The sequence below is a fragment of the Dreissena polymorpha genome, chromosome 15, assembly GCF_020536995.1.
Source record: "Dreissena polymorpha isolate Duluth1 chromosome 15, UMN_Dpol_1.0, whole genome shotgun sequence".
Taxonomy (NCBI): domain Eukaryota; kingdom Metazoa; phylum Mollusca; class Bivalvia; order Myida; family Dreissenidae; genus Dreissena; species Dreissena polymorpha.
Genome location: NC_068369.1, coordinates 47,986,878 through 48,010,371, shown reverse-complemented (window position 1 = coordinate 48,010,371; position 23,494 = coordinate 47,986,878). Strand labels below are relative to the sequence as shown.

At 35.7% G+C, this 23,494-nt stretch overlaps 2 protein-coding genes across 2 annotated transcripts; one reads left to right on the top strand and one right to left on the bottom strand.

Annotated features, from left to right (window-relative positions):
* Positions 1-49: 49 nt before the first annotated feature.
* LOC127860234 (protein FMC1 homolog) lies at positions 50-3,202 on the bottom strand. The gene is made up of 3 exons (XM_052398167.1): positions 3,078-3,202; positions 1,566-1,718; positions 50-655 (listed from the first exon to the last, which is right to left on the bottom strand). Exons 1-3 carry the CDS (start codon positions 3,147-3,149, stop codon positions 563-565), a joined length of 318 nt encoding a protein of 105 aa, XP_052254127.1. The 5' UTR covers positions 3,150-3,202; the 3' UTR covers positions 50-562.
* LOC127860227 (immunoglobulin-binding protein 1-like) lies at positions 3,173-23,160 on the top strand. Its single transcript, XM_052398158.1, has 10 exons — positions 3,173-3,338; positions 6,040-6,152; positions 9,094-9,178; positions 11,359-11,483; positions 12,665-12,800; positions 13,568-13,637; positions 13,958-14,043; positions 15,908-16,044; positions 18,859-19,010; positions 20,972-23,160. The coding sequence occupies exons 1-10, from the start codon at positions 3,225-3,227 to the stop codon at positions 21,010-21,012; spliced, it is 1,059 nt and encodes a 352-aa protein (XP_052254118.1). The 5' UTR covers positions 3,173-3,224; the 3' UTR covers positions 21,013-23,160.
* Positions 23,161-23,494: the final 334 nt, after the last annotated feature.

The window sequence follows — 23,494 nt, the reverse complement described above, 5'->3', positions numbered from 1 at the left end:
TTTCAGTAGTCCAAGATCATATAAGCTAAATCACAACAAGACAGTAATCTAACAATTGTATTTCTATTCTGTAATAACGTTAGTATCAGCATTTATAAAAATAACTACCTATGGACCAGACCAGATGACATGTACAATAGTGGAGTTTGTAAAAACAAGATTGGATAATTAATTAGAAATACATTTCTTATAAGATTATCATAATTAAAAGCTCTGATTCTATCCTACAACAAAGACAGATACTAGAGTTTCATTAAGTTTATTTCCTAGACAAGGCCAACCTTTTGTTATAGCTTAAGTTCATTTCCCAGATTTGAAAGTTAAAGTTAATTTCCAAAACTTGTTGTACACAAAAGTTCATTTCCCAGAATCTTATGTACGCTAAAAATCATTTCCCAGACTTGTAAGCTTATAATCATTTCACAGACATGTAAGCTTAAGTTCATTTCACAGACATGTAAGCTTAAGTTCATTTCCCAGACTTTTAAGCTTCAGTTTGATTCTCCAATAACGCTCAACGTCTTTCTTAAAGCTCAAGTTCTATTCCCAGCCAAGGTCAAGGTCAGGTCTCCCTCTTTGGCAGCGCCAGACCAACGAGATTGGCTGTAGACTCGGTACTGCGTTCACCACCGCCCTTGAACATGGCGTGAAGTTCCTGTAAATAATATTGCAAATATATGTATTACTAACAAATCATTCTAACATATGGTGAATAGGCTTAGTTCAAAAGCCTGAATGGCCCAGGGCTATCTAGTTAGGTTTTTTTCCTCTCACTGGTATTCATTTATTTTCTTGATATTTTAATCATTTCAGACCACTTAAAGTCTAATTTAGGAGCATATTATTGCTTAAAAAAACGAGAATGTGATCATTTAGCAATTGACATATTTGCCTCTATTAATTTCATATTAATTATGGGTAAAAAACCATCTACAAAGTCCCTTTAAAGAGCAAGTGACACACTAAGATATCTAAGATATTAGAATCAAACTATTACTGACAAGTGAATACGGTGTTAATGAAGTAAGCATATTTAATTTTCCTCTTAATAGCTGCCAATATGATATTGTTTAGCGCACAAGTTTAAACTTTATCAAATGCATTTCACAACTGAAGTACTAAATACTTTCTGTTTTGCTTGTCTTTATGTTTCACAAATTAAAACACTATGGCAGAAAAATATTTGAGCTGTGCTCTGTGAAAATGGGTTTTAATGCATCTGCGTAAAGTGTCATCCAAGATTAGCCTGTGCAGTCTGCACAGGCTAATCAGGGAAGACACTTTCCGCTTTTATGATATATTTTGTTAAAAGAAAGTCTCTTCTCTAAGCAAACATCCACTTAAGGCGGAAAGTGTCTTCCCTGATTAGCCAGTGGGGACTGCACAGGCTAATCTGGGACGACACTTTACTCACATGCACTACACCCCTTTTTCACTTAGCACTGTCCATTTGTATTTGATTTTTGAATGGAACTTATATACATATTCACTGTAATGAACTATATTAAATTCATGAATAAAGGTCAGTGTCACTAAAATCATGTCTTTAAATGCTACACACATACGTTATGTTTCTGCACACTCTGTAAGAGACAGACGTAGGTGCGAGCGTAATGAGCCATCTCTATATGACTGCGACAAAGCTGCTCTGAAGTTTTCATATTCTCCCGAAATTTTCCCTTTAAATATCTGTATGCAGGAGAAGTTTTGTGCTGTCCCTGAAAAAAACAACCTTTAAAGTTACTCCAATATAACCAGTATAAGTTAGCCAATAATTTTCATATATTTATTACCATTACATCATTTCAATTTCTCTATATACATTATTATTATTATCAATATTGTTTGTCTTTATTTACAACATCTGAACAATTCAGTTTTGGTGTTAATACTGCTCGATTGGTCATTGTCGGCTCGGGTACTACTTGTCTTACATGTACCCCAGGTACTCTTAAGTATACTAACATGTACCCCGGGAACGGAAAATATACTTAATCGTACCGGTCGATATTGGACTGTACCCCAGTTATATTCCCGCCAATAATCCGATGTTGTTAAATGCGCTGCTGATTATCTTAAAAAAACTTCTCTTTAAAAAAAACTGCATCAACATGCTTTTTGAGCATGAGTTTCAGTAATAGAGGCCATTTTGCAGAAAATTTACATAAATGTGAATATAATTAATTTTAAGAAAATAGCAGACAATCACCGATTTAATATATATTTCCCAGGTACGTTTAAGTATATTTAACGTACCCAGTGTACATGTAAGTATACTTAAGAGTACCCGGGGTACATGTAAGTAGTGCTCGATTGGTCATTGTCGGCTCGGGTACTTCTTACATGTACCCCGGGTACTCTTAAGTATACTTACATGTACCCCGGGTACCATAAATATACTAAAACGTACCCGGAAAATTTTACGCTAAATCGGTCGTTGTCGGCAATTTTTTTTAATTAAATTATATTCACATTTATGTCAATTTTCTGTAAAATGGCCTCTATATTATCGAAACTCATACTCAAAAAGCATGTTGATGCAGTTTTTATTTAAAGAGAAGTTTGTTTAAGATAATCGGTAGCGCGTTTTACGACATCGGATTTTTTGCGGGAATACAACTCGGGTACAGTCTAATATCGACCAGGTACGATTAAGTATATTTTCCGTACCCGGGGTACATGTAAGTATACTTAAGAGTACCCGAGGTACATGTAAGTAGTATCCAAGCCGACAATGACCAATCGAGCGTAATTAGTACCTGAGCCGACAATAACCAATCGAGCGTTAATACTTGGTAACTGCACAATGTGCTATGAAGACCAATATATTATTATGATCTCTAAGACATATAAAATAAGCTAAATCATAGTTTAAGCTAAATCATTGTTTAGGCTTATTGAAACACTTCGGGATAGAAACGGTTTTTTATGTCTTATTGAAACACAACCAGACCGTCCTGACTCAAACCGCTCGACGTTGAAATTAGTGCAGAAACACAGAAACGCACATTTGGATCGTAATCGGATCAAAAACAACGAATTACCCAACCAGTTTGACTAAAGATTCAAAATATCACCTCGGGGTGTACCAAACGCAACTCCCGTAACAAAGTCCGATACAAGGACAATATTTCTCTGGGCGCAGCCATATTGCCTAGGTTATGACCGAGTTGTCCCAAAAATCGAAATCACAGAAGTGTTTGGAAACAACAACAACAAAAAACATGGCGGAGAGCATAGCAGTAACTGACAATTTACCACAAACATTCAATGAAATCTGGCAACTTTACCAGACTCTAGAGAAAAATGAGGAACCGACTGGTTCAGACAAAATTCAAGTAAAGTTATATTCTGTCATATACGCCTGACATGGCAGAATTGGCATTTTTAAAGATCTTTTTCTAAAATATCTTAAAAGTTTATTATCGATATGATTGGTTTTTGTTGAGTCATGGGATCTTTTAGTTGCACTAATACAACTCCCAGCTATTTACCCTCCGGGTCGCTGGGAGTTGCAACTGATTACACGTTTATTCATGTAAAGATGCCGCTCAGAATCTAGGCAAGGCTTTAATTAGTTGCAATAATTCAACTACCAGCTTTATAACCCAATGGGTTGCTGATATTTTCAATGCGCTCTCTCTTGGCCATGGGTGCACAATGTTATCAACAATGCAAGGGTTAAGGAACACTGAAACTGCAAGAACTTATAAAAGTTTACCTATCTAAACCACAAACTCATCCAAATGGTACCATTAAAGCAAGAAATAATTGATTTTATTGACTTAGGTTCTGTTTTGTACGCTGTATCCGCCATTTGGAAAATTGACCCACTATTGGTTAGGTCGCAGTACACCAATATTTTCCACGTCGGGTTATGTGCTCCAGCCTATAAAGTCGATAACGATGTGGTATTCGATACAGAATACACTGTTTCAAATTTAAACATAAACATGTCAGCGAGAAAAGTGTGTTGATACATCATGGTGTTTTTATAGGGTGCATGCAAAGGATGACATCCGTAGGTTGCCATTCAGGTAAATTTAACATGGTTATGAAGTTTATTCATTATTTTCCTCAATTTGTCTCGAACGACGTCTGTTTAGTGAAGCGCACGGACTCGCTGCGCTGAACTGCACCCATGTTTATGAAGGGGTGCATATGGACTGCCAGAGCCGCCATAGCAAAAATTATCAAAGGCTCTGGGAGTCCGTTTATATGGACTAGGCTTTAATCAGAAATATTAGACGCATAAACTATTTTCTGGCACATATAAACACAAATAGATCGTAAATATATCCACAATGCGCAAATTAAAACAACTTACATGATATGGTATGCTCGCATAATATTGATATTAATCCAAAGTTTCAAACTTGTCAGCAGTTCATTTAAATGTGTATGTTTTTACAATGGAAAAAGCCCAGTATTCCGAATTCGAAAATACGCTATAGACTCTGGCCGAAATCCTCAGCGAGTTAGATTTCTTGTCTAATCAACAAATTGTAATATACCAAACATCTCCAGAACATCAGTAAGAGAGATCCAATCGTCAATTCAAAACTTCTGCTTTCGGTTTGATAACGTTTTTTTTTTGAGTATTTTTCCACAAATCACACACAAATTGATGTCAGTTATAACAGATATTGTGTTTGTTATGCTGTATTAGGTTGATTGAATGCCATTTTCATAGATATACGTGAGACATTATTTTTTATTATTAAAAAATCGGTTAACAAGAAGAACTCTGAGCTGTACATGTGTACTTATAAAAGCTCAGAGCATTCAAGAAGAACTGGGGATCTTTTTTAATATTGATTATTGAGATCACGTGAAATAACGATGCAGTTGTTACAGAAAAACGTTTTTGCCAGGTCACCATCGAGTTGCTGATCAAACATATTGTAATTCATCAGAACTCAATACGTTCTAATAAAATATTTCCTCTTTTATGTATTGTTCATATAGTGTTCCTATAATTGTTTATTTATGAGTATTTTCCATGCTACAAAATGTACATCGTCTGTTGAATTATTTCACAAGAAATTGACCTCTCCTACAATGTCAGTTTTAAGGCTATTTTATTTTATAGTATGCAAATCTTGAAATTGGAATAACCAATCAGAATCAACGGCTCAACTAGGACCAACTTTCACTTTAGTGTGTTTGTTTTTATTTTTTAATGTTTTTACCCAATCCTCCCCTAATGAGCTTAAATTTTTCATTTCACACTTTTTTGGCACTTTTTTGCATAAATAGCGTATTAAAAAGCTTTTTGTAATTAACTGCGCCGTGCCCCTATTCCTTCCTTGGAAAAACTCTAGACAAAGCATGTGTTGCCTGAAAAGCGGCATCCTTGCCAGTCGGATATATTTGCTTTTATTAATTTTGTGCTACTTAAATGTTATTAATGTAAAAAAAATTACTAAAATTTTCAGTATATTGTAACAGTTTTCATGTAATAAAATTATAAATGCATATTTATTCACAAAACAATTTTCATATTGAAATACAAAGTAGGAATGCCTTCATCTATTCATTTTCACTCTTTTCAGCCATATCTGTGGATATGTGTAAGGACAGTCTTTAGTTGTACCAATAGTCATGTACCTGGGGTTTTTCCAGCCATTGTGGTAAAAGGAGTCTGGTCAAATTGGGATTTTTTTATTGATAAAAGTGACAAATTTGGGAAATTTGTATCGACAAAAAGGAACAAATTGGGATTTTTTATCAACAAATATTGACACAACAGGTCTTTGCCTGGCCATTTTGGATAAAAATCATATAAATTTTGGTTATATATTGTGTAGATTGTTAAAAAATAATAATTGAGATATGGAGTCTAATTATCATAAGTCATAAGACTCAACTTTCTTAAAAAAAAAAAAAAAAAAAATATTTTGGAAATTGTGATTTTTAAAAATAATTTTGGTTTGGGATCGGGTCCGTTTGCTTTGGGATCGGGTCCGCTTTACGACCTATTTTACATAGCAGAAAAAAACCTGTGTACAGTCTTTAGTTGTACCCATATCTTTGCAGGGTTGCGTGTACAGGGCATGTGAACTGTGTAAGAAGGCAATCTCAATGGTGAACCAGCTCCACGTGTTCAGTGATAATGAGGACATTGAGGAGGTGGCCACAACAAATATCAGGTTTGTCCAACAATACACTTCTGTTAACCCTTTACCACTTAGATACCGGTACGTATTTTGATGCATGTGTAAGTCCTTTAGAAGTGTAATTTAATTAAAGACCTTTCCTACTATATTCAAGTTTTAAAGGCTTCATTTCAAACCCTTAGATACTGATGAGCAGCAAACAGCATAAAACCTGAACAGCATGCGAGTTACTCACAGGCTGTTCTGGTTTTATGTTGGTTGCAAAAGCCATTTTCACTAAGCTTCTTATGTTGGAATGGGTTTAGTGCAGATTTATTTATCCTTCTTAAAGGGATCTTTTCACGTTTTGGTAAATTGACAAAATTGAAAAAAGTTGTTTCAGATTCACAAATTTTCGTTTTGGTTATGATATTTGTGAGGAAACAGTAATACTGAACATTTACCATGGTCTAATATAGCCATTATATGCATCTTTTGACGATTTAAAAACCTGAAAATTATAAAGCGTTGCAACGCGAAACGATTGAATAATTTGGAGATTTCTGTTGTTGTCGTTTAATTTTGTGAAACTACGAGGATTGCTTATATAAGGTATAAAATACGTCACTTATTTATGCTTGGCAGGATGGCCGAGCGGTCTAATTGGTTTTTACTCCAGGACTCCGGGGGTCACTGGTTCGAGCCCGGCTGCCGGCTAATTTTTTTCCTTTTTATGTTTTTGCCCTGTCTGTTGGTTGGTTGGTCTGTTGGTTGGTTGGTTGGTCTGTTGGTTTGCGTAAATTTTAACATTTTGCAATAACTTTTGCTATATTGAAGATAGCAACTTCATATTTGGCATGCATGTGTATCTCATGAAGCTGCACATTTTGAGTGGTGAAAGGTCAAGGTCAAAGTCATCCTTTAAGGTCAGAGGTCAAATATATGTGGCCAAAATCGCTCATTTTATGAATTCTTTTGCAATATTGAAGATAGCAATTTCATATTTGGCATGCATGTGTATCTCATGGAGCTGCACATTTTGAGTGGTGAAAGGTCAAGGTCATCCTTCAAGGTCAGAGGTCAAATATATGTTGCCCAAATCGCTTATTTTATGAATACTTTTGCAATATTGAAGATAGCAACTTGATATTTGGCATGCATGTGTGTCTCATGGAGCTGCACATTTTGAGTGGTGAAAGGTCAAGGTCATCCTTCAAGGTCAGAGGTCAAATATATGTGGCCCAAATCGCTTATTTTATTAATACTTTTGCAATATTGAAGATAGCAACTTGATATTTGGCATGCATGTGTATCTCATGGAGCTGCACATTTTGAGTGGTGAAAGGTCAAGGTCATCCTTCGAGTTCAAATATATGGGTCAAAATTGCTCATGTAATGTCACTTCTGCAATATTGAAGCTAGCAATTTTATATTTGAAATACGTGTGTATCTCAAGGAGCTGCACATTTTGAGTGGTGAAGGGTCAAGGTCAAGGCCATCCTTCAAGGTCAAACTGCATATAGGGGGACATTGTGTTTCACAAACACATCTTGTTTTAATTTTATTCTTGATTTTTTACTGGAGCTTTTTAGATCCAATGTTTACATTTATCAATATAAAGCATTTAATGACAAACTTCAAAACATGCCAAAATCTGTGAAAAGGCCCATTTTAGTGTTAAATCTCTAGATCAATAAAACGCTGAGCATTATAAATTTGAAATAACAGTTATCCATTCAGATCAATATTTTTTGTCAGGTAATTGTAGAGATTTCATAATAGACAAATGCTGTCGATCTGAAGTTTGCATTTCCAACTTTCTTTTTCAGGAAACTTTTCCCTCCATTTTGGCATTAAAATATCTGTGCATGTTATACATGATTTTGCCAAATACATGAATATGTTCCACAGAAGTTGGAACTAAGATGTGCCCTCCCCTTGGAAATGTGCTTTTAATTCACGAAGTTTCACTTTAAATAATCTTGACCAAGGATTGCTAACCTGTCTGGAACCCTGTTGCCCAACATAAGTAAAAATAATGTTTTTTTCCTTGAACATGTTGAAAAATGGCCTGATGGTCAAGATGTAATACATGTGCATGTGGTATCATAGTTGATTCTGAAATATAATCCAACAATCCCAGATTTGTGCAAGGTCTCAAAAGAGTAGGAATGGGAAACAAATCTTGTGATCATATTCAAATGATTGTTTTTTGTGATTTGACTAATACAATGAAAAACGTGAATTTGTTGGATCTAAAATTCTTCCATTTTTCGAATCAGTTTAAATCAGATTACTGGTAAAATCAAACTGACTGATAGTGTATGTGGGCATAATATCTCAGCCAATTTTAAAAAGCAGCCAGATCGCCGAGGTTCTAATAAATAGTCCCTTAAATTGTAAAAAAATTTGGCAAAATTAATTTTTTCTGCCCTGTAACTCCACTAGTTTTCATTGTATCTTTATGAAACTAAGTAAAGTTATTTGTGGGTATAAAATCTCAGCAAAATTTGATAACCAGCCATGAGCAATTCTGAGTTATGGCCCTTGTGAAATCAACAATATGCCAAATTAAGATTGTCCGCTCTCTTACTCAGTTAGTTTTAATCTTATAATCATCAAACTTGATATATGTAACCAAGACCTTCAATCGGGCATTTTTTCTTATAAATTGGCTCCCTTGTAAAAAGTATCCTCAATGCCATTATAAGTGGTATGAATCATATATATGAATTTATGAATTTAAAAAGAGAAACCGGTAATTTTAATGAACAATTGTACCGTGTTCTGTATATTTGAAATCCTTTTATTTAAACTTGATTGCGTAGAAAAGCCTGATGCTTATTGAAAGCTATCAAGTCCCTTTTCTGGGTAGAACCAGTACTTGTAAAATGAAAAGAACACTTGGGACCAACAATTGCGCTCTTGAGCTCTCGGTCGATAGATGGCCACCATACATTCTTCTACATCACGACCTCTACTGTTCTGTTTTCAGATACATGCTACTTCCCGGGATGTTGGGATACTTTCTCATGAAGAACACAGTTAGGAGCAGACTGGCAGTGGTCAAGGAAAGTCAGGTATGGCAGACTTTACCAATATTGATGGAACAAAATTAACCCTTTGCATGCTGGGAAATTTGTCGTCTGCTAAAATGTTGTCTGCTGAATTTCTAAAATAAGCATTTTCTTAAAAAAAAAATTCAAAGAATACTATCAGAATAGCAAACAGTTTGGATCCTGATGAAACGCCATGTTTTCTGTGGCATCTCATCTGGATCCAAACTGTTTGCAAAGGCCTTCAAAATTCGGTTCCAGCACTGAAAGAGTTAAAGAAGCCTTGTTGTGTGGAAAATAAGCGTAATGCATGTGCGTGAAGTGTCACAGGCTAATCAGGGACGACACTTTCTACTTTTATGGAATTTTTGTTATAACAAATATCTAGTTTAGGTAGAAAGTGTTGTCCCAGATTAGGTTGTGCAGAACAATTCTTAAATTTCATAACCAGTGAACTAGTCACTCTGCTATTATTGAGTTTTTTTAGTGTATTGTTTTTTTATCAAATCTGGGGCCAAAATTCGGCCAACGTCAAAATTGAGCATTTTTCCTAAATGGCTGTTGCTGATTTCCAATTTTAGGTTAAAAAAAACACAACATTTTTTCATTTATATATCACAACATTTTCTTCCCCTCCCTTATCATCTCAATGAATTTGAATTTAAATATATTACTGAAAACACTTTTATTTTCAATCTTGTATTATTCTTAGCAAAAACAAAACAATTTAACTATTTAAGAAAACAAGCTTAACGTTTTTTTCCCTATCCAAAAGGCCCATTCCAACAAAGGGGAAAATAGCTCTGGGTGTATTATGAGTTCAAAAACAAACGCAGACATAATAATAAAGTATGAAACGTTAGGAAAAGTAACAAGAATGATGTGAGACCTTCAATATTTGTAATACAAACTTTTCATATTGAAACATATCTTGTTACAATTTTACTATTTTGTGATAGTCAGTTAAAAATACATGTAGTAAATATTAAATGTATAGACAGATGTTGTATCAAAAAGAAGATGACTTGTTCGGGTTATAATAATAATAATGCTCAATTCTTATGTTGATTTTTCACTGCATTTTTCTGTTATCTTAAAGATAGAAAATAATGATTTTGTGCTGATTAGAAGTCATAAGGGTTTGAGTTAGGTTTTTATCTACCGCCATAGGCGGAGGGATATTGTTTTGGCGTTGTCCGTCCTTCCGTGTGTCTTTCCGTCCTTCCGTCCATCCATCCGGCACTTTTGTGTCTGGAGCCATATCTTGGAAGTGCTTTGGCGGATTTCATTGAAACTTGGTATATGTATATATATGGATAAGAAGATGATGCACGCCAAATGGCATTGTACACCATCAGATAATAACGGAGTTATGGCCCTTTGTTTCTTGAAAAAATGCTTTTTTTATGTGTCCGGAGCCATATCTTGGAAGTGCTTTGACGGATTTTATTGAAACTTGGTATGAGTATATATATGGATAATAGGATGATGCACGCCAAATGGCATTGTACACAATCGGATAATAACGGAATAATGGCCCTTTGAATCTTGAAAAAATGCTTTTTTTGTGTGTCCGAAGCCATATATTGGAAGTGCTTTGTCGGATTTCATTGAAACTTGGTATGAGTATACATATGGATAAGAGGATGATGCACATTGGCCTTGTCCATCAGTCCAGAATACTTTTGTGTCCAGAAGTATAATGGCGGGGGATATCAATTCAACAAATTTGCTTGTTAATTCTTAAGATATCACGTTTTTCTTAATATTGCTTCACTTGATTAAAAAAATCCAAAAATATGGATAAACATGCCATAATTTATCAAAATTATGAGTATTTGGGTAGTATTTGTGTGTATTTGGGTGTATTTGGGTAAATCGTGCCACCCATTTTTTAAGTACTAGATACCTGATGCAAAACAATTTGAACCTTGTTTCGGGAAAACTGGGCTAAATGCATTTTCATATAATGTCATCGTATATTAGCATGTGCAGTCTAGGTTGACACTTTCCACCTAAACTGGATTTTTGCTAAAAATATATTTCCTTTAAACAAAAAATACCATAAAAGTGGAAAATTTCTGCCCTGATAAGCCTGGGGTGACACTTGGCGCACATGCATTAAGCCCCATTTTGCCATGATGTGGCTCATTTCTTCTTTCATCAGGCGTTACAAGCATAAATAATTTGTTTTTGTTTGGCAGGAGTTTTATGCAGATTTTATGAAGATGTGTCACAACTACGGCGTGACAAAGTATGAAATCCACATTCCCTCATCTGCTGAAACGGAGAAGAAAACAACAGAGAACAAGACTTCAAAACCCACTGGGTATAGTCTGTTGTCTATTGTGAACTGTTAAGGCCAATCTTGAAAAATTGTTTGTTTGCCATTGCCTATCTAGTGTTGCTGGTAAGGAGAATGTAGGCAGGTATGTGTGTTTAAAAAATGATTGCATGTTTGAGTTTGCATATTTTTAAAGTATTTTCTGTGACAATCACTGCAACAAACATGTTGTATAGCTGGCTTTATATGATGACATTTACTATGGATTTTTTGTACAAGTCAAAGCTCTTGTGAACTGACAGTATTAGATTTAACTTGTTTACATTGTCTGTTTACTGCTCCATTCATTTTTTTGATGAATAATGTCCCTTCTAGGACTTATCATCCCTCTTCAAGATTAAAGATATGATATTTCTGCTCCTTATCACCCCTCTTCAAGATTGACGATATCTTATTTCTGCTCCTAATCCTCCTCTTCAAAATTGAAGATATCATATTTCTGCTCCTTATCACCTCTCTTCAAGATTGAAGATATCATATTCCTGCTCCTTATCACCCCTCTTCAAGATTGAAGATATCATATTTCTGCTCCTTATCACCCCTCTTCAAGATTGAAGATACCATATTTCTGCTCCATATCACGCCTTTTCAAGATAGAAGATATCACATTTTTGCTCCTTATCATCCCTCTTCAAGATTGAAGATATCATATTTTTACTCCTTATCATCCCTCTTCAAGATTGAATAAAAAATATTTCTGCTTCTTACCATCCCCCTTCAAGATTGAAGGTATCATATTTATGCTCCTTTTTATCATTAACTTGCCGCCAAACATTATCTGGGGAGCCTGGGAGGATGGACAATTCATTGATATTCTTTTCAGCTCTCCATGGGCATGTTGTGATTGCATTTTGTCTGTTGTTCATCGTCTGTCGTCAATATTTGCCTTGTTAACTCTACAGGTCACATTTATCATCAGATATTCATGAAGCTTAGTCAGATTTGTTCTGATGATATCTCGTCTGCGTTTGAAAATGGTCTGCATTTAAATGTGAGGTCAAAAACTAGGCCACTAGGTCAAATAAAGAAAAAGCTTTTTAACATTCTAGAAGTCAAATTTTTTGTTATGCCTCCCAAGTAGAAGTGGAACATAAACTTGATTTATGTTTTTTATTGTGTATGAAATACACGCTTTGTTACAACTGAATATTTCTGTTTCTCTAAAGACCACCAGATGTCAGAGGTATGGCCAACGTACGGGCAGGTAAGATACAACGCTACAAAGAACAAAAAGAGTTGGAGAGGAAACTGAATGAACTTCAAGTCACTGCATTACAAGAACACACAGACGATGAAGTTAAAGTAGGTTATTTGTATGCGCCTCATTCTGGGAAAATTGGGCTTAATGCATGAGTGTAAAGTGTTGTCCCAGATTAGCCTATGCAGTCCACACAGGCGAATTTGGAATAACTTTTTTCACTTTAATTTGATAAGAATTCCATACAAGTTGAAGTATTGTCCATGAATAGCATATGAAGACTGTGCAGGCTATTCTAGGAGGAAACTTTATGCACATGCATTAAGCCCTATTTTCCCAGAGCAAGGGACACATGGAGAAAAAAAGCAGGTTTGTTGGGACATAATTTGGTAATATAACAAGTTGGCACCATAGACTGAAGGCAAATCACATATTTAATCAAGATGAAATGTATTGCTTGCTAACAAGGGTCGTTAGTCTGAATAAAATGTTGTCATTTTGTGTTGCTTTCTGTTTCTACATTTCTTTTGCTTTTAAGTTAAAATTTTAGGTTTGTCATCACTACTCAGTGAAGATATGCAAGACGCTTTTATGCACAATGAGTTATTTGACTTTGAACATAGCTTACAAAGCAGTAACTGCATATTGATCACGTTTGAAACAAGGCTCTGGTTTGATTGATAATTAAATACCATTGATGTATGAACTGTCTGTAAAACTACGCCCAATATGCATAAAATGCCTAAGACGTTTATGCATTAACATGCATTTGAATATGATAAAGTGCAGATATAAGAGAAAATTTAATACATGTTGATGCCTTTTCTCAGGGAATACTTATTTTTGTGATCATTTGTGTTTTTCTTTTCAGCGAGAATACTACATGACCTTGCTGAAACATTGGGTGAATTTCTGCATTGAAGAGCTGGATAGTATAAAAGGTAAGCGGCGCTTTGGGAAAACGGGGCTTAATGCCTGGGATGCAAGTGATGTCCCAGATTTGCCTGCGCAGTCCTCACTGGCTAATCAGGGACAACACTTTCCAAGTAAACTGGATTAAAATACATCAAAAGACTTAGGCTTATTGAGTAAATAAGCTTCAATCTGGGAAAACTGGGCTTAATTCATGATCGTAAAAAAATTAATGTTTTGTCCCAGATCACCTTTTTTTTAAATTGTGTTTTATAAGTTATTCAATGCACAGAACTCCCAGTCAGTCACGAACAGTTGAAATATTTTGTGGCTTTGATTTGCGTTGTAGATGAGATAACGATATTAGAAATGATGGAACACAGAAAGGGTGAACCTTCCAAACACAATCCAAAGAACGAACATCATGAACACAAGGTCAGTGGCAGTATTGTATTAACATTGAAAGATTTTCACACAACTATTTATTATAAACATAGTGTGCGACCTGATAATCATAACTGAATTTAGTTAATAATGAATTCAGATGTCAGCACCTGTTGCCATTCATTATCACAAATATCCCAGTGTGACCCAAATTCGACGATGTAACGGTTACATGAAGCAATATTTAGCAAATAATTAAAGAAATAATGAAATGTTTAATAACACAAAATAATAATTTTAAACTCTGATGTATTACTTTGAAATGATTCCAAGCCAATAATCATCCATTAAATCGATACAAATAGAACATCGTCGAATTTAGGTGTCGTCGAATTTGGGTTACGGTAGGATAATGTTTTTAGTCGCTTTGAAAAGCTCATTAGAGCTGTCATTTTATACAGTGTGTGTTCAGGTGGTGGTTCAAGTTTTGAGATTACTTAAAACGTACTTACACAATGTGTACGAAACTTGATATTCCGGTAGAAGGCCATATGGGCAATGTGCTTGTAATTACAGTTGTGTTTTTTGCCAACCTTTGCTATGGTTACAGAAATAAGTAAAATCTGAAATCTTGATCCTGCGACAACTCAAAAAGCACTTGAGCTAGATTTATGAAATGTGGTTAATGGATAAAGGTCGTATGAGGAATGTGGATGCTATTAAAAACATTGTCAGACCAAAATGATTTTTTGTCCCCTAGTGGTTGAACTGAAGGGGACTTATGGTTTGCGCTCTGTCTGTCAGTCAGTCAGTCTGGTACACTTTTCCTTAAAAGTTCTTCATATTTTTTTATGAAACTTAAAATATGAATAGATTACAATATGGAGATTATGCAAGTCATTTCATTATGTTCCTATGTCAAGAATTCTGGTTGCTATGGAAACAAATAGACTAGAAACACTGCTGAAAATAGTGGATCTGGCAATAACTTAAAAAGTTTTTCATATTTTTTCATGAAATTTCAAACATGGATAGATGGCAATATGGAGATTATGTACGTCATTTAATTTTGTTCCTACGTCAAGAATTCTGGTTACTATGGCAACAAATAGACCAGAAATATTGCTGAAAATGTTGGAGTTTCACCGGTAAGGGACTTACATTGCATGGCAATAGTCTTGTTTATTATATTATACATAAATAAAGGAAAAACTTAAATCCAAATTCTTTATTACTACGATAACATCAGCTATAAAACTTATGGAGGTCCTCTTCTTACTCGAACAACATTAACCCTGGTAGGGGACTGCTCTTTTGTCTTTGATAAATTCTTGTTGAACACATATTTGCTTGAAAACTTCTTATACAATGACTCAATGTTTAGTGAATTGAATTTTTTAAGTCAGTTTAAACATTCATATTTGTTGGCATACAATTTCGTGGTTAAAATAAAGACTATTTGAGTACAGAAAAAAGGCTATTTAGGGGACATAAAAAAAGCCATTTAGGGGACAGAAAAAAGGCTATTTAGGGGATAGAAAAAAGGCTATTTAGGGGACAAAAAATAGCTATTTAGGGGAAAGAAAAAGGCTATATAGGGGACAGAAAACAGGCTATTTAGGGGACAGAAAAAGGCTACTTATGGGACAGAAAAAGGCTAGTTAGGGGACAGAAACATTTGTGGAGACCTTAAATTTAATTTTAAAGACCTTTCTTACCAGATTCATGTTTAAAAGGCTTCATTTCTAAACCTTAGATACTGATGAGCAGCAAACAGCATAAAACCTGAACAGACTGCAAGTTACTCGCAGGCTGTTCTGATTTTATGCTGTTTGCACATAGTCATTTTCACTTTGCTTCTTATGGGGGAAAGGGTAAATTAAACAACATTGTTAATCATAACTCTTTATTTCAGCCACTTCGGCCTTTCATTATCACCAAGGATGCTATACAGAAACAGGTGTACGGGCTGGGATATCCCAGCATTCCTACAATGACCATTGAAGAGTTTTTCGACAAGAAAGTTGAAGAGGGCACTCTGTCGAAACACGTGTAAGCAATAGCGTAATAAAGCAGGGAGGTGTGTACACGAATTAGGTTTGCTTGAACCTGGTCTGGGCTTGATGTATGTATGTAAAGTTTTATCCCATATTAGTCTGCGCAATCAGCACAGGCTACAGATAATCTGGGACAACACTGTTCGCTTTTATGGTGTTTGTTCCCTTTCAATGATGTCTCTTCTTAGAAATAATCAAGTTAAGGCTGAGAGTGTCTTCCACTCATAGCCTGTGAAGACTGCTAATCAGGGAGGACACTTTAGGAACATCTAGTTTATTTATTTACATAAAATCTTGCTTGAACTTTCTAAACCAGCATTTTTACCAGTTTCATATCGCCCCCTTTGTGTAAAAAGGTACCATGTGAAATTAGAAGGCAAATGGTACCTTTTTGCACCAATGCGGCGATATGAAATTTAAGTTTTCTGTATGTTTTTATATAGTTTTGTACATTTTATAACATATGCTATATTTAATTGATTGTGTGGGATCTGCATGAACATCTGTTGCAACATAAATGTTAATAACACAGACACATTTCTTGAGAGTTATTGATTTATTGTCCTTTGATTATCAGAAAAGGGCCTCTTCAGCTGTTTGCTATCAGTAAGTCCCAGTACTGAGTAGTTGTGAGCTGATCTTCATGAAACTTGAGGAAGATGTTAAAGTATCATATCAAAGATTGATGAATTAAATAATTCTCTAGGAATTAAAAGAGTTATGACCATTGATTAAATGACATGGTGGCCCTTTTTAACTCTTCTTTCTGTGTAGGTCAAAGTGTTTAAGTCCTTTAATATCAGAGGGGGGCATGCCTACCATATTTTTCCTAACAGCTTAAATTATTTCTCTAGAGGTTGCGTGGGATAACTGTTTTAAAACAGCTGTTGTTTCTTCAGAAGAGGTATTAATGTTTAATAAACAGCTATTGTTTCTTCAAAGGGGGCATAACTTTTTTACTGAGAGCTTTTGTTTCTCTAGAATGGGCATGACTATCTGACAAAAACTTTTGTATCGCATGAAGGGGGACATTTCCTTTTTAAAGAACAGCTATTGTTTCTCACGATTAGGCATGACTGTTTTATGTGTAACTAGACCATCTTCTGTACAGCTAATATTCTATGTTCTTGTGTGTCTGCTAATCTGGGATTGCACTTTACGCACATCCCACATGCATTTAGCCCCGTTTTCCCATGCTAATCCGGTATGGCACTTTACGCACATCCCACATGCATTTAGCCCCGTTTTCCCATGCTAATCCGGTATGGCACTTTACGCACATCCCACATGCATTTAGCCCCGTTTTCCCATGCTAATCCGGTATGGCACTTTACGCACATCCCACATGCATTTAGCCCCGTTTTCCCATGCTAATCCGGTATGACACTTTACGCACATCCCACGTGCATTTAGCCCCGTTTTCCCAGAGCCCGCCTGATCTGCTGTTGTTTGTCTAAATATGGAGGTCATGAGGAACTGGGCTATTTTATTTTTTGGCTGTTTTTCTATGCAAACTGTAAAATCAATTGTATTCATCAACATGTAGATGTGTGGATTTCTTATTTCAGAAATAATAGAGGAATTTGCATGGGTCATTATTTATTTTTTTATGGTTACTTTGTTGATGGGTCAACCCAGGAAATCAACAAACATTAATGTCCGACAATTAATCATTACTTTTTACAGTAGGTGTAAAAACAACAACACAGGCACATTTATGGGCATAATCCTACCAAAATATAGTACTGCAGGGTAAAACTTTTTATCACATTCTATACCCTGTTTCCCATGTAATACAACGATTACATATTTATTTTTTTACCCATGTGTAATACAACATTTTTAAGCGTTTTCATTGGTTTAGTTTATGTTTATTGACCGATCACATTTTGTTATTTTGCTGAAATGACGTTGCAACGCCAAATGACGTCACGAAATATAAACAACATTCGGGATTTATCATTATGTTTGCGTAAATATTTATTTAATTTGCTCATTTAAAAGCATGTGATAAAAAAGATCTGACACTCGTTGTCATATCATACCGTATTTTATTAAACTCATCCAGGAAATTTGTTAGTAAGCTCGCCAAAGGCTCGCTTAGTAACAAAATGCCTGAACTTGTTTAATAAAATATGGTATAATATGACAATTCATACCAGATCCTATATGTATACCATAATTAAGTTTTCGAACACTTAGTTTTAGGACATCCCTTTGTTTGGCCAAAATAATTATTTTTTGTGACTCTTAATTTTCGGACATGCGCATTTTCGTCTATCATTAATGACTTAAAAATTTCGGACAATATATTTTACAGCACTATTTTACCAGATTTCGCCTTTGTATTTGCTTATCTTGTGACACTTTGATCATGCAGTTTTACAAACCGATTAAGGTCATTTAACCTGGGAGACGCATGACTGAGGGCAGTGGAACATAACATTTGCTTACGGTAATTGGGTAAATAACCATGTATACCTGTAGGAAACAATTGCTTTACCCAACAATATTTTTTATGATATCTATTCCGACATGAAAAAAAAATTCAAGTGTCAGAAAACTTGAATAATTACGGTACTCAATGTTAATTGTGTAAAGGGGAAGGTCACAGAATGCAAGAATAATGAAGCACCATTTTTTTTAAGCACAGCTCATATACAGTTGTCTCTAGTGGGTAGGGGGTGACTGTTTTACAGACCCTTTTTTCAATGCATATGCTGTTGTTCTCTAGTGAGAAAGGGGGGAGGGGAATGACTGTTATTTTTTCTCTGAAATGTTTTTTATGCATATATTGTTGTTTGTATAGAGCGGGAAGTCACAGCATGCAGGACTGGGCGGCAGACCCGGAGGCTGATCAGAAGGCGCGGGAGAAAGAGGAGGCAGAGAAGGAGGAGAGGCAGGAGAGGGATGACGAGGGGGAACTGCAGAAGGCCCGGGACTGGGACGAGTATAGAGACGGTGAGAATACCTAGTTTTTATGCCCCTGAAGGAGGGCATATAGTGATCAGATCGTCTGTTTGTCTGTCTGTCTTTCAGTCACACTTTGCGTTTATGTTTCACATTAAGGTTTCGAAAAATGCTCATAATTTCTATGTCGCTTTAGATAGCAACTTGATATTTGGCATGCATGTGTATCTCTTGGACCTGCACATTTTGAGTGGTGAAAGGTCAAGGTCATCCTTCAAGGACAAAGGTCAAATATATGGCTTTAAAGCGGCGCAGAAGGGTGCATGGTGTTTCTGACAAACACATCTCTTGTTCTTCTTTTCAATCACTCAGATGGATTTGGCGGCTCTAGAGCTTCCCATGCCTGGTTGTCTTCTGGGCTCGATCTGGTGCCTGTGTAGCGGGCAGGAGTGCTCTGTTTGTATTCTGCCAGTCTGGCTCAGACTGGGGCAATTGTCCGACTGGCCGTCATGAACTTGAATTAAGTGCTTGGTTGTTTTTCTTGGCCAGTCAAATTAACCCTATCCCTGGAAGGGCTCCCACTGTCTCAATTTTTCAGTAGCAAAAGTTACTGTAGAACAAAGAAATTCTTCACATTTTATCTGTTTTTACAGGATTTATGAAGACAAAGTTATGGCCAAATGGAAATTTCTTTAGCCAAAGTTTCTAATTTGTAGCCATTTGCTTCTTTGTCAAATGGCAGAGCAGGCCCTGCCTTCTGTAGCCTGGCTCCTCGAAGCAGAACAGTGGGACCTCCAGTAACTTGGGTTGGATCCCTTCGAGGCGTGGGTTCCGCGGGACAGGGTGACCTTAAGTAGCTAGGGTTGGACCCCTTCCAGGAATGGGGTCCAGAACTTTACCAGTTCTGGTTGATCATGAAATATTATGTCTTGAAAAGCATCATTGAGGGCAGTTGTTAGTGCATACATATTATAGTATGAAAGTGTAAGTAACAAATACAAATGGAGATTTATAAAAGAAATGCAACACCAAAATGAACTATAATATTCAACACCCAAAGTAATAAAAAAAAATCATAAATTTATGTTTTCCTAACTAGAGATCCAGATTGTCACAAAACTTCACAGCTACCTTTGAAGCAGGGATTTGATTGTTTTTAACCCTTTGCATGCTGGGAAATTTGTCGTCTGCTAAAATGTCGTCTGCTGAATTTCTAAAATTAGCATTTTCTTCGATTTTTTTCAAAGAATACTATCAGAATAGTAAACAGTTTGGATCCTGATGAGACGCCACGTTCTGTGGCGTCTCATCAGGATCCAAACTGTTTGCAAAGGCCTTCAAACTTCGGTTCTCGCACTGAAAGAGTTAAACTCTCCATTGGTTTTACCATACATTTCTGCGCGCTTATTGAGACGGCTCATTCTATACATAGATGGTGACGTCACTACCTTATTGTCCCCTCTATACTAAGACGCATCACATTCCCCTGGTTTGGGGATTTATGCTTCCGCCAAAGCAGTTCTGCGTATGAATGAAAATATAAATAATGAAAGAAAAAACGTTCTTTAATTGTGTGTTTAAAACGGAATGTTGTTAGAAGAAATGTTATTTAATTATGTTTTAAATGTGATTTTGAATCTCTATTTACTATTAAGACTAATAGCGATTATTAGAAGCACGATTACCTGACCTACTTTCGCCTTCACTTTTCATTTGTAAAGGAAGTGCTACCCACAATTCCTTTCGCGTTAGTACACAGGTCAGTCAGACCGCTCTGTACACAATGAGAGACGGATTGGACTTTAATACATGCAAAGCAATATAATGGTTCTTAGGGAGGAAAGGAAGAAACCTTTCACTTTTGAGTTCACTGAATGTGATTAATTTTGTATTGCAGATAATTGTTGTGGGTGTCATTACAGTAAAAGTTTAGTAATTAATTTCTGTATTGTAGATTGCACATGTGGGTGTTTTTAAGGTAAAAGTTATGCAATTAGTTTTTTTTATTGCAGATCACAGGCGTGGGTGGGGTAACAGGAAAAACAGACACTAGCACAATTAGTAACCAGAAGAGATTTTACCAGGGATACGGGGAGATGGGATTGCTGTCAACTTGTTAGCATGAGTGACAAAACAGACACAATAAGGTCAAGAGGAAAGCATTTTAAATCATGCCAGCAAAAGTACTCTAGGTATTTGAACTAGTGTGAACCATAATTGTGCCCCATAGTGGTAATTTTGAACCCTATTGTTAAATGTGCACCATAGCGGCAATTGTTAACAATAGCGGTAATTGTGAACCATAAAGGTTATTGTGAAACATAGCGGTAAAGTACAGAAATATAAGATGATTTAAAAATTTGAATTGTGGCTGCATAAAATCATAATCAATAATCAAATAATAACTTTGAAATGTTAGACAGATGTAATAATACCGAAATAAAACAACATATTCGAAATGTAAATCTGTGCCAATAAATTATTTGTACAATAATCACATTGAAAGTTTGTATGTGAAGTATAAGTGCAAACCTGATTTTGAATCTCTGCATTCTTAAGTGAGAACTAAGGCAAAAGGTGTGTTGTGAAGATGTATTACTGTAACCAATGAATTGAATGAAATTGATTTTTCATTCTTTTACAAAGTTATAAATAAAAAATTCTGGAAGCCACAGTAAAAGAAGTGTTGATGTTAATAGATTTTGGTGAACAATTATCTTGGAATACAGGTAACTACCTGAAAGAACTTGTAATTTAGCTGAATTTTCTTTTCTGGTTTTTAGAAAATCCATGCATATCAAACTAATGTTAAGCTGTGTCTGTCGTTCATCATTCATTGTGGTTCATTGACACCTTTGCCTTTTTATGCCCCCGGTAGGGTGGCATATACCAGTTGAACTGACGTTTAGTCCGTCTGTTGGTCTGTGCGTCCGTCGGAAAACATTGGTCATAACTTATGCAATATTGAAGATAGCAACTTGATATTTGGCATTCATGTGTATCTCATGAAGCTGCACATTTTGAGTGGTGAAAGGTCAAGGTCATTCTTCAAGGTCAAAAGTAAAAAAAATACAATCCAAGGGAAGTATTAAGATTGATATATTGAAATTTTATTTCAAAGCGGCGCAATAGGGGGCATTGTGTTTCTGACAAACACATCTCTTGTTCAGACCACTTCAGAGGCAACATTTTTCAATGTTCATGAAACTTAGAAGATTGTCCCATTGATTTCTCGACCCAGTTAAAAACTGGGTCTCATGAGGTATGGCTCAGAACATTTGTTTTAAAAGCTTTTGCATTGATTTAAGAAAAAATATACCGGTATTAATTGTATCAGACCAACAAGCCTTAGATATACTTTCAAGATAAATTTAATTACTGTCTCTAACGAAATTCAGTGCTGTTGCATGGATTGTGTTTAATGGTATTCCTAAATTACTATTAATTATGTAATGTTATATACTATAAACCTAGCGAAAGCTGCCCAGAACGGTTCCTTCACATATCATGTGAACGACCTTGGCCCTTTGGCTCTCTTGATCATAGCAAGAACAATAACATATGCACGAAATGCTTCACCAATTGATCAGAAAAAAAAATAAGCATACCAACAAGGGGGCTGAAAGCTTAAAGTGTGAAGGGTTCTGTGAATACAACCATTGGATTAACTATCTTAACTTGGCTGTCCTGTTAGCGCAGTGGTTGGTTCACGCACTTCTCATCCCAGCGACCCGGTTTCAATGCCTAGGCCAGGTAGCATTTTAGATTGTTTGGTGGTTACCATGTGGACAGGTGCCATTTCTTCCAGGTAATTTGGTCCCCCCCCCCCCCACCACACACACACACACACACACGCAATCCTAAACCTCACCCAAAATGACAATCTTTCAAGAACTTCTTAATAGCTGGAAATTGCAGCTATTACATGTATTCAAAAATCGGCCCAACATTTGTGAGTCTAGTAACAAACGCTGGTCCTTGTATAATGCAGCCTCAGAAGCGGAACGAACTCAGAAACTCCGAAGTTCGAACAACTATCTGTTCCATTCAGTTCCATTATTCATGTTGTATCATGTGTATATGACATGATTTTTAAATTGACTTCATTACCTATGTTCTAGGCATTTATAGGTGTTACTATAATACGATTGTTGATTTGTGTCACTAGTTTTATATGTGGAATAAAAAAAGAAGTATGATGTATCACACGTTGTAGCATCATTTGAATAATTCAGTATTTTGAAAATACTTCACATATTATTATTACTACTTCTATCATTATTATTCCTGGCCAAATATCAATTACTCAAGTTTACTAAAAAGCACCCACATGATATTCATGAGACGCCAAGTACTGGTTCTACCAAGAGAAATGTATATGAAATACGTCAATTTTTCAAAGAACGGGTCGACCTAGGATCGGATCATTTCGTTAGCTGGCTATGCATCCGCTGAGATCAATGTGCACATGCGAAATAAAAAAAATATCTCGGAGATTGCACACCGTGCCGACTTTGCTTCACGTCGGTTTACAT